General features: G+C 40.7%; 1 protein-coding gene across 4 annotated transcripts in view; it reads left to right on the forward strand.

Moving 5' to 3' along the window:
- The window catches only part of LOC127365278 (contactin-associated protein-like 5), a 293853-nt gene that overhangs the window by 222391 nt on the left and 59102 nt on the right, over positions 1-12360 (forward strand). For all 4 annotated transcript variants that reach the window (XM_051403188.1, XM_051403190.1, XM_051403191.1 and 1 more), the window contains 2 exons: positions 291-434; positions 576-735. In XM_051403188.1, coding sequence (XP_051259148.1) covers positions 291-434; positions 576-735 — 304 coding nt within the window. The remainder of the gene's footprint in view (positions 1-290; positions 435-575; positions 736-12360) is intronic.

A 12360-nucleotide genomic window follows, 5' to 3' on the forward strand; every position in this document is an offset into this window, starting at 1 on the left:
AAAGAAGGCAGTCCTTGAGGTCTGCTTTATGTGGGAATTAAATGACATGTCCTGATCAAAGATAACTACAAGATTCCTGACAGTGGTGCTAGAGGCCAAGGTAATGCCATCTAGAGTAACTATATCTTTAGACAGTGAGTCTCTAAGGTTTTTGGGGCCAAGTACAAGAATTAAGTTTTTTTCTGAGTTTAACATCAGAAAATCGCAGATTAGATTTTTGTTTTGTACTACAGACAAATTTTAAAATATTTTCATCCTTATTGATGTAAACTGCTTCCCTCTGTCCCTAGGTCACAGAGTCAATGATGGACTGTGGCACTCTGTGAGTCTGGATACCAGGAGTCTACAGATCACTCTGACTCTGGACAACGAGGCGGCATCCACCATTGAACAGTGGGAGCAACTGGAAGCCAGAGGTAGCTTCTACTTTGGAGGTGAGAGGAAGCTCAAAGTGTGGTTGTGCTGGAAAGATACTTTGGTTTATCTGTCTTATTACAAACAGTATTGGAATAACTTGAAAGCTTTCTGTTGTCCTCTAACATGATCTTTGTGCTGGTTGTGTCTTCTCCACCCAGGCTGTCCCCCAACAGGCTTTCAGACCCCGACTTTGGCCTTCCAGGGCTGCATACGCCTCATAGCCATCAACAGCCAGCCAGTCAACCTCAATCACATCCAGCAAGGATTGCTTGGAAATTATAATGAGCTTCAGTTTGACACTTGCAACATTAGAGACAGGTAAAGAAGTTGTTTGCGTGTTACCATTAACAGCTGACTACTTGGAAAACTAGGAACAGCTCTCAAAGATACTTTAGATATTTGATTCACTAGTAACTGCATCCAAATTCAGTGACTGGATTATTTGCATTTCTTTTGATAAATCAGGTTTAATCATTTGAAAAGAGATTTTTTTGGAAGGAGCCAAAAAACAGCCTTCCTGTGCTTGAATTTAAAGGACAAAACCAGTGTGTTGTACTTGGTATCCAAGAATCAGTTCAGGGGGTTTTGGTCATCAGGTCATTTTTTATTTTGCAATAGTGCTTATTATCATGCTAACAAGCTAAACTAAGATGACAGACAGGGTAAACCTTGTACCTGCTTAGCGTCAACATGTTAACATTGTTGTGAGCATGTTACAACACAGACACTGTAAACATTAAGCCCAATTTTATTCCCAGATTGGTCACCCAGTGGTTTTAGAATCAGGCAACATTTTTGCTAGATCAGTTGTTGTTTGAAGTTTTGCCAGAATTATCGGGCTGTAAAGATCAGTTGGATTTCTGGAAAGTCAGAAATTATGGTCGGTTATCTGCAGTTTCAACAGTTTCGTATTTGGATTTCTCACAGGGCAACCATTACATGTCAATAGATCTGTTGAACTGTGGGGAGCTTGTTTTAACTATAGTGGTATTTTACATGTTGTCATTACTGTAGTCTTGACTAGAGAACTGTGATATAAAACTGATCTTGGCTGCAGAACCGACCGGTGTTACAGTGTTTTTCCACCAAATTAGAATCAGAATTCGAATCAGAATCAGATTCATTGCCAGGTAGGTTTTTACACATACGAGGAATTTGTCTTGGTGCAATGGTGCTTAAAATATACAATCATACAAAAATATATAAATCACACAAAAATATACAAATCACACAAAAATCACACAAGAATAAAGTACTTTTTAAAAATATAAATAAATAAAGATAAGAAAGATAAGAAAAGAGAAGAAGACTGTACTGAAGACGGGAGTGCATTAATGTAATGCATACATACAGGGTGGGTATAAGAGTCAGTGTCAGTGGGGGTTCCGGGCCTTGTTAATGAGGCCAGCTGCAGATGGAAAGAAACTGTTGGCGAGAGGTTTTGGTCCTGATGGGCCGCAGCCTCCTGCCAGAGGGGAGTGGTTCAAAGAGTTTGTGACCGGGATGGGAGGGGTCAGCCACAATCTTCCCTGCACGCCTCAGGGTCCTAGAGGCGTACAGGTCCTGGAGGGATGGCAGATTGCAGCCGGTCACATTCTCAGCGGATCGAATGATATGCTGCAGTCTGCCCTTGTCCTTGGCTGTGTCAGCAGCGTACCATATGGTGATGGATGAGGTGAGGATGGACTCGATGATGGCATTGTAGAAGTGCATCATCATTGTCTTTGGCAGGTTGAACTTCTTCAGCTACCACAGGAAGTACATCCTCTGCTGGGCTTTCTTGGTGAGGGAGCTGATGTTCAATTCAATTCAATTCAATTTTATTTGTATAGCGCCAATTCATAACAGAAGTTATCTCAGGACACTTTTCAAATAGAGCAGGTCTAGACCGAACTCTTTAACATTAATTACAGAGACCCAACAGTACCACCATGAGCAAGCACTTGGCGACAAGGGCAAGGAAAAACTGCCTGTTAAAAGGCAGAAACCTAGGACAGATCCTCCGGCTCTAGGTGGGTGGTCGTCTGTCTCGACCAGTTGGGGTGAGAGAGAGAGAGAGAGAGAGAGAGAGAGAGAGAGAGAGAGACAGACAGACAGATGCACAGCAACAACAGTATTGGCAATGGCAGTCAAGCAGGACCATGGCAGGAGGCTCCACCAGGATCCATGAGAACCTGCGAGACGAGAAAGCACAAGAACTCCGGGGAAGAAGTGGAGTTAGTAACATGCATTAAAGGGACATGAATGAGTGCAGAAAGAGAGAGAAAGAGAGTAGCTCAGTGCACCATGGGAAATCCCCCGATAGTCTAGGCCTATAGCAGCATAACTAAGGGATGGTTCAGGACTCACCTGATCCAGCCCTAACTATAAGCTTTATCAAAGAGGAATGTCTTAAGCCTACTCTTGAATGTGGTGAGGGTGTCTGCCTCCCGAACCACAACTGGAAGCTGGTTCCACAGGAGAGGAGCTTGGTAACTGAAGGCTCTGGCTCCTGTTCTACTTTTAGAGATTATAGGAACCACAAGTAGCCCAGCATTCAGAGAACGTAGTGTTCTAGTGGGGTAATAGGGTACTATGAGCTCTTTAAGATATGAAGGGGCCTGACCATGAAGAGCTTTATAGGTGAGGAGGAGGATTTTAAATTCAATTCTACATTTTATAGGGAGCCAATGCAGAGTAGCTAGTACAGGAGAGATGTGATCTCTTTTTCTAGTTCCTGTCAGTACTCGTGCTGCAGCGTTCTGAATTAATTGGAGCGTTTTAATGGACTTATTGGGGCAACCTGATAATAAAGAGTTGCAGTAATCCAGCCTTGAAGTAACAAATGCATGGATTAGTTTTTCTGCATCTGTCTGTGATAGTATGTGTCTAATTTTTCTAATATTACGTAAATGAAAGAAGGCAGTCCTAGAGGTCTGCTTTATGTGGGAGTTAAATGACAAATCCTGATCAAAGATAACTCCAAGATTCCTGACAGTGGTGCTAGAGGCCAAGTTAATGCCATCTAGAGTGACTATATCTTTAGACAATGAGTCTCTAAGGTTTTTGGGGCCAAGAACAAGAATTTCGTTTTTTTTCTGAGTTTAACATCAGAAAATTGCAGGTCATCCAGGATTTTATGTCCTTAAGACATGTTTGTAATTTAGATAATTGATTAATTTCATTGGGTTTGATTGATAGATATAACTGCGTATCATCTGCATAACAATGAAAGTTAATGGAGTGATTCCTAATAATGTTGCCTAAAGGGAGCATATATAAAGTAAATAGTATTGGTCCAAGTACAGAACCTTGTGGAACTCCATGACTAACTTTAGTATTTATGGAGGATTCATCGTTAACATGTACAAACTGAGAACGATCTGATAAGTATGACTTAAACCAGGTTAGGGCAGTTCCTTTAATGCCAATTTGATGCTCAAGTCTCTGTAAAAGAATATCATGGTCAATGGTGTCAAATGCAGCACTAAGATCTAATAATACAAGTACAGAGACAAGTCCATTGTCAGAAGCAGTCAGAAGGTCATTATTAACTTTAACCAGAGCTGTCTCTGTGCTATGATGAACTCTAAATCCTGACTGAAAATCCTCAAATAAACTATTGTTATGTAGAAAGTCACACAACTCTTTGGCGACTACTTTCTCCAGAATCTTAGAGAGGAACGGGAGGTTAGAAATCGGTCTATAGTTGGCTAAAACCCCTGGGTCAAGAGTGGACTTTTTAAGAAGGGGTTTAATTACAGCTACTTTAAAGGACTGTGGTACATATCCTGATAATAAAGAAAGATTAATCATATCCAGTAAAGAAGTGCCAATTAAGGGAACAACTTCTTTAAGCAGCCTAGTTGGGATCGGGTCTAACAGACAGGTTGATGACTTCGATGAAGAAATGATTGAAGTTAACTGATGAAGATCGATAGCAGAAAAACAGTCTAAATATACATCTAAGTTTACATTGACAGAAGTCCCTGAACTTGGAGAGCCACTGATAACTGTTGATGGCAGTTGGTGATTAATTTTTTCTCTAATAGTAATAATTTTATTATAGAAGAAGCTCATGAAGTCATTGCTACTTAAGTTTATGGGGATATGTGGCTCGATAGAGCTGTGACTCTCTGTCAGCCTGGCTACAGTGCTGAAGAGGAACCTAGGGTTGTTCTTATTTTCTTCTATTAGTGCTGAGTAATAGGCTCCTCTGGCATTACGGAGGGCCTTTCTATAAATCTTAAGATCATCTTGCCAATTTGAGCGATATTCTGATAATTTGGAAGAGCGCCATTTCCTTTCAGATTTCCTAGCTATTTGCTTTAACTGGCGGGTTTGGTGGTTATACCAAGGTGCTAGTCTCCTATGTTTTAATAATTTCCTTTTTATAGGAGCGATAGAGTCTAATGTTGATCGTAGTGAGCCTGTAGCACTATCGACAAGATTATCAATTTCAGAGGGACTAAAGTTGTTATAGGACTCTGTTAAATTCAGACATGGCATTGAATTAAACACTGAAGGAATCTCCTCCTTAAATTTAGCTACAGCACTGTCAGATAGACATCTGCTGTAGGAAGTTTTGCCTAATGGCTTATAATGTAATAGTATGAATTCAAAAGTTACTAAATAATGGTCAGATAGGAAAGGATTATGTGGGAAGACTATTAAATGTTCAATATCAATGCCATAGGATAAAACAAGGTCAAGAGTGTGATTAAAACAATGAGTTGGTTTATTTACACTCTGACAGAAGCCAATTGAGTCTATTAATGATATAAATGCATTACTAAGGCTGTCATTGTCAACATCCACATGAATGTTAAAATCACCTACAATAATTACTTTATCTGATTTAAGGACTAAGCTTGATAGAAACTCTGAAAATTCAGATATAAAATCAGAGTACGGTCCAGGAGCGCGGTACACTATAACAAATAGAACTGGCTGCAGTGTTTTCCAGTTTGGGTGAGAAAGACTAAGAACAAGGCTTTCAAATGAATTATAATTTAGTTTAGGTTTAGGGTCCATTAAAACGCTCGAATCATATATAGCTGCTACTCCACCTCCTCGGCCTGTGCCTCGAGGAATGTGAGTATTAATATGACTGGGGGGGTGGATTCATTTAGGCTAACATACTCCTCGTGGGACAACCAGGTCTCAGTAAGACAAAGTAAATCAATATCATAATCTGATATTAATTCATTCACTAAAACAGCTTTAGAGGACAGAGACCTGATATTTAACAGCCCACATTTCATTCTCTTATTTTGTGCTACTGAGGAGTTGGTTTTAATTTTTATTAGATTTTTATGTTGAACTCCTCTTGTTTTTATTTCTTTAAATAGTTTAGGTGGTCGGGGGACAGACACAGTCTCTATGGGGTTTTGGGTGGGTGACTGTTCTAAAGAAAGCGCAGAGAAGTGTGTAAGACAGCAGCTCTGCTTCCTGGTCCTAACTCTGGACTGTCAGGTTTTAGAGATAAACTTCGCCATATTCCTAGATAAGAGAGCCGCTCCATCCAAAGTGGGATGGATGCCGTCTCTCCTAATCAGACCAGGTTTTCCCCAAAAAGGCTTCCAGTTATCAATGAAGCCCACATCGTTTGCTGGACACCACCTCGACAGCCAGCGGTGGAATGACGACATGCGGCTATACATGTCATCACTGGTCACATTGGGGAGGGGTCCAGAGAAAACTACGGTGTCCGACATTGTCTTAGCATAGTTACACACCGACTCCACATTAATCTTAGTGACCTCCGATTGGCGTAAACGGGTGTCGTTACCGCCGACGTGGATAACAATCTTACTGTATTTACGTTTATCTTTAGCCAGCAGTTTTAAATTTGATTCAATGTCGCCCGCTCTGGCCCCAGGGATGCATTTGACTATGGCCGCTGGCTTTGCTAACTTCACGTTTCTGACTATGGAGCTGCCAATAACCAGAGTTGGTTCCTCAGCGGGTGTATCGCTGAGTGGGGAAAATGTATTAGAAACGTGAAGCGGTTGGTGGTGACCTGTGGGCTTCGCCGTTCTAGTCTTCCTTCGCTCAGTCACCCAGCCTCCCTGTCTTCCCGGCTGCTCGGGAACTACCGGGGGATCTACAGAGCTAACAGAAGCTACCTTTGGTCGGCCCGCACCGGCTACTGGGGGCTGGCTAACTATAGCGGCTAAAGATATCTCCGTGGTGCGGTGCCGTTCCTATAACTCACTAAGCCTCGCCTCCAGCGCAGTAAATAAACTACATTTAATACAGGTACCATTATCTTTAAAGGAGGCAGAGGAATAACTGAACATCTGACACACTGAGCAGGACAGAGGAGAGGGAGAGGGAGAAGCCATAGCTAACTGCTAATGCTAATGAAACTAGAGTGTATGAAAAACTTTGAAAGTAGTGAAAAGTCCCTAAAAGAGGGAGAAACTCCAAGTGTTTAAGTAGAACTAGTCTACGTTTAAATGTTAAGCGGGTAAATAACCGCTGTAACGAGTAAAACTAATTTATATTTAGCGTTCACTGACAGATATTATATTTAGCGTTCACTGTGTGAGCTGATGTTCAGCTCACACTTGAGGTCCTGGGTAATGATGGTACCCAGGAAGCGGAAGGACTCCACAGAGTCAACTGGGGAGTCACACAGGATGATGGGGGCGGGTGGGACTGGGTTCTCTCTAAAGTTCACAAACATCTCCAGTGTTTTTAGAGCTTTTAGCTCTTGAAATGCTCCGAACAGTTCAGAACTAGGTGCGCAAATAAGAGGGGAGCTAGTTCCTTGTTGGTGGAAAAGGTCTATCGGTGGTGCAACATCCAGTGCAAGCAATGCTTCGACAGTTCAATACTTCCCTGCCCTTAATATTGGAGAGCACGCTGTTGCACAGGTGAGAGGACAGGGACAAAAAGGTGGGAGGCCTATTCAAATGATAACCACCTAAATACCACTGTATTATCACTGTATTTTGGTGGTTAGTATGGTGATTTATAATTAGGATGAGTGATTCTCACAGTATCTGTTGTCCACAGCTGCTTTACATATAAAAGAAAAACAGCTAACACCAAACATTTTCTCAATTATTTGTTCGCACTCATCATTCTACTAAGTAACTGTTTTAAATCCACATAGTCTGCCTCTGTCTGCAAATGTGTTGTGTGTTCAGGACACTTTTCAAATAGAGCAGGTCTAGACCAAACTTCTTATAACATTTACAGAGACCCAAAAGTACCACCATGAGCAAGCACTTGGCGACGGGGGCAAGGAAAAGCTGCCTTTTAAGAGGCAGAAACCTAGGACAGATCCTTCGGCTAAAGGTGGGTGGTCGTCTGCCTCAACCAGTTGGGGTGAGAGAGAGAGAGACAGAGAGAGAGAGAGAGAGGGAGACAGAGAGAGACAGGCAGACATGAAGAAGACGACGACGACAACAGCAACGATGGGGGACAACGAGCAGCGACAATAGCTACAACAGTAACCGTAGCAATAATAATACTAATAATAATAATAACAGTAATATCAGTGATATTAGCAATGGCAGTAAAGCAAGACCATGGCAGGAGGCTCCACCAGGATCCATGACAACCTGTGAGATGAGAAAGCACAGGAACTCCGGGAAAGAAGTGAAGTTAGTAACATGCATTAAAGGGACATGAATGTGTGCAGAAAGAGAGGGAGAGGAAGAGAGGAGCTCAGCGCATCATGGGGAATCCCCCAGCAATCTAGGCCTATAGCAGCATAACTAAGGGATGGTTCAGAACTCACCTGAGCCACCCCTAACTATAAGCTTTATCAAAGAGGAACGTCTTAAGCCTACTCTTAAATGTGGAGAGGGTGTCTGGTTCCATAGGAGAGGAGCTTGGTAACTGAAGGCTCTGACTCCTGTTCTACTTTTTGAGACTATAGGAACCACAAGTAGCCCTGCATTCAGAGAACGTAGTGTTCTAGTGGGGTAATAGGGTACTATGAGCTCTTTAAGATATGAAGGGGCCTGACCATGAAGAGCTTTGTAGGTGAGGAGAAGGATTTTAAATTATATTATAAATTTTACAGGGAGCCAGTGCAGAGAAGCTAGTACATACAGGAGAGATGTGATCTCTTTTCCTAGTTCCTGTCAGTACTCTTGCTGCAGCGTTCTGAATTAATTGGAGGATCTTAATGGACAGTGATCCAGCGTAGAAGTAACAAATGCATGGATTCATTTTTATGCATCCGTCTGTGACAGGATGTGTAAAGTTTTTGTAATATTACGTAAATGAAAGAAGGCAGTCCTTGAGGTCTGCTTTATGTGGGAATTAAATGACATGTCCTGATCAAAGATAACTACAAGATTCCTGACAGTGGTGCTAGAGGCCAAGGTAATGCCATCTAGAGTAACTATATCTTTAGACAGTGAGTCTCTAAGGTTTTTGGGGCCAAGTACAAGAATTACGTTTTTTTCTGAGTTTAACATCAGAAAATTACAGCTCATCCAGGATTTTATGTCCATAAGACATGTTTGTGATTTAGATAATTGATTAATTTCATCGGGCTTGATTGATAGATATAACTGCATATCATCTGCATAACAATGAATGTTAATGGAGTGATTCCTAATAATGTTGCCTAAAGGGAGCATATATAAAGGAAATAGTATTGGTCCAAGTACAGAACCTTGTGGAACTCCATGACTAACTGTTATGTATTAATGGAAGATTCGTTAACGTGTACAAACTGAGAACGATCTGATAAGTATGACCTAAACCAGCTTAGTGCGGTTCCTTTAATGCCAATTTGATGCTCAAGTCTCTGTAAAAGAATATCATGGTTAATGGTGTCAAATGCAGTACTAAGATCCAATAATACAAGTAAAGAGACAAGTCCATTGTCGGAAGCAATTAAAAGGTTATTATTAACTTTAAGCATAGCTGTCTCTGTGCTGTGATAAACTCTAAATCCTGACTGAAAATCCTCAAATAAACTATTGTTATATAAAAAGTCACACAACTGGTTGGCGACTACTTTCTCCAGAATCTTAAAGAGAAAGGGGAGGTTAGAAATCGGTCTATAGTTGGCTAAAACCCCTGGGTCAAGAGTGGCCTTTTTAAGAAGGGGTTTAATTACAGCTACTTTAAAGGACTGTGGTACATATCCTGATAATAAAGAAAGATTAATCATATCCAGTAAAGAAGTGCCAATTAAGGGAACAACTTCTTTAAGCAGCCTAGTTGGGATCGGGTCTAATAGACAGGTTGATGGCTTTGTTGAAGAAATTATTGAAGTTAACTGATGGAGATCGACAGCAGAAAAACATTCTAAATATATATCTGAGTTTACATTAGTTAAAGTTCCTAAACTTGGAGAGCCATTGATAGCTGTTAAGGTGTAAGGACATTTAGTGATTAATTTTCTCTCTAATAGTAATAATCTTAATATAAAAGAAGCTCATGAAATCATTGCTACTTAAGTTTATGAGGATATGTGGCTCAATAGAGCTGTGACTCTCTGTCAGCCTGGCTACAGTGCTGACGAGGAACCTAGGGTTGTTCTTATTTTCTTCTATTAGTGTTGAGTAATAGGCTACCCTGGCATTACGGAGGGCCTTTCTGTAAGTTTTAAGATTATCTTGCCAAATTGAGCGATATTCTAATAATTTGGAAGAGCGCCATTTCCTTTCAGATTTCCTTGTTTTTTGCTTCAATTGGCGAGTTTGGTGGTTGTACCACGATGCTAGTCTCCTATGTTTTAATAATTTCCTTTTTATAGGGGCGATAAAATCTAATGCTGATCGTAGTGAGCCTGCAGCACTATTAACAAGATTATCAATTTCGGAGGGACTAAAGTTGTTATAGGACTCTGTTATATTCAGACATGGCATTGAATTAAACATGGAATGGAATTTCTTCCTCAAATTTAGCTACAGCACTGTCCGATAGACATCTGCTGTAGGAAGTTTTGCCTAATGGCTTATAATCTTATAATAGAAATTCAAAAGTTATTAAATAATGGTCAGATAGAAAAAGATTTTTTGGGAAGACTATTAAATGTTCAATATCAATGTCATATGATTGAACAAGGTCAATAGTGTGATTAAAACAATGAGTTGGTTTATTTACACTCTGACAGAAGCCAATTGAGTCTATTAATGAGATAAATGCGTTATTAAGGCTGTCATTGTCAACATCCACATGAATATTAAAATCACCTACAATAATTACTTTATCTGATTTAAGGACTAAACTTGATAAAAACTCTGAGAATTCAGATATAAAATCAGAGTATGGGCCAGGAGCGTGGTACACTATAACAAATAGAACTGGCTGCAGTGTTTTCCAGTTTGGGTGAGGAAGACTAAGAACAAGGCTTTCAAATGAATTATAATTTAGTTTTGGTTTAGGGTCAATTAAACGCTCAAATCATATATGGCTGCTACTCCTCCTCGGCCGGTGCCGACATACTCCTAACATACTCCTCGTGGGACAACCAGGTCTCAGTAAGACAAAGTAAATCAATATTATAATCTGATATTAATTCTCTAAAACAGCTTTAGAGGACAGAGACCTGATATTTAACAGTCCACATTTCATTCTTTTATTTTGTGTTACTGAGGAGTTGGTTTTAATTTTTATTGGGTTTTTATGTTTAATTCCTCTTGTTTTTATTTGATTAAATAATTTAGGTGGTCGGGGGACAGACACAGTCTCTATGGGGTTTTGGGTGGGTGACTGTTCTAGTAGAAGTGCAGAGAAGTGTGTAAGACAGCAGCTCTGCTTCCTTGTCCCAACTCTGGACTGTCAGGTTTTAGAAATAAACTTCGCCATATTTCTAGATAAGAGAGCCGCTCCATCCGAAGTTGGATGGATGCTGTCTCTCCTTATCAGACCAGGTTTTCCCCAAAAAGGCTGCCAGTTATCAATGAAGCCTACATCGTTTTCTGGACACCACCTCGATAGCCAGCGGTGAATGTCGATGCGCTTGTGTAAGATAGGGCCCATTGTCTTTCCAGCCATCTGTGGCTCCATATTTTTATCTTCTTACGCTCCATTCATAGCAGAATTGCACAAAATAAGGCTGCCTTTCTTTCTCTTTTTGTCAATATGTTTAGTTTAGTTTATTAAGACCCCAGTTAGCTACAGCAGTGGTTTCCAACCTTTAGAGAGACTTTTTCTATCATTGAGTAAACTGACTAAGTGACACATATTATGGATTTCATAATTTATTCAATGCATAATAATAATGGTAGAGAACAACTGATAAACTGTACTATGAACCCAAACAGTGAACACAATAACTACAGGAAGTTTGTGTAAAATTAGCCATTTTGATGAATTTTTAGCAGATTATTCCTGTGAATATTGCATCACAGATTTTTGTTTTCATCAAAAAGTTAATGACATCTGCACCCTCTGGGACATCCTTTGTCTGTCCAACAGCGTGAAAGAAGCAGTGATTTTTAAGGTGGAACTGCTTCATTCAGTGTTTTTAGCGGTTGTAATCAGCTGGTCTGTTTGTTTTGGAGAGGAGGAGACCTCTGTGGATCACTGGGCTCCCGGTAGAAACCTCCTGAACCATAAACACTGAAGGAATCCTAACCGGGAGAAGCTGACTGCAATGACAGCAATGGTGGTGGAGACAACTACTCCCACGACATGCAGATAATTGAAGACAGTTACATTACTGCATTACAGACTGATGTAATGTGATTACGGTCACGTGTTACCACCAAAACTGGTGATGGTCACTCACCTACTTTCGCTCATTTGCAACCGTGCCCTTACCAGTCAAAATGGGCTCTCTACATCTGACACAGTCGCAGGGAGTTATCTGAGCCTGCATTATTAGTTTGTTAATGGTGTGGTATGTTTTCTAAAGAGCAGGCTTAGAATCATTGACAGCTTGTCCGATAGAGACAGGCACGCTGACAGGATCATCCAATAACATTGCAGCGGGGGCTTGGTAACACCTCTCCTGGCACAGGAATCTTCTAACAAGCTGCT

The sequence above is a fragment of the Dicentrarchus labrax genome, unplaced genomic scaffold (genome assembly GCF_905237075.1).
Source record: "Dicentrarchus labrax unplaced genomic scaffold, dlabrax2021, whole genome shotgun sequence".
Taxonomy (NCBI): domain Eukaryota; kingdom Metazoa; phylum Chordata; class Actinopteri; family Moronidae; genus Dicentrarchus; species Dicentrarchus labrax.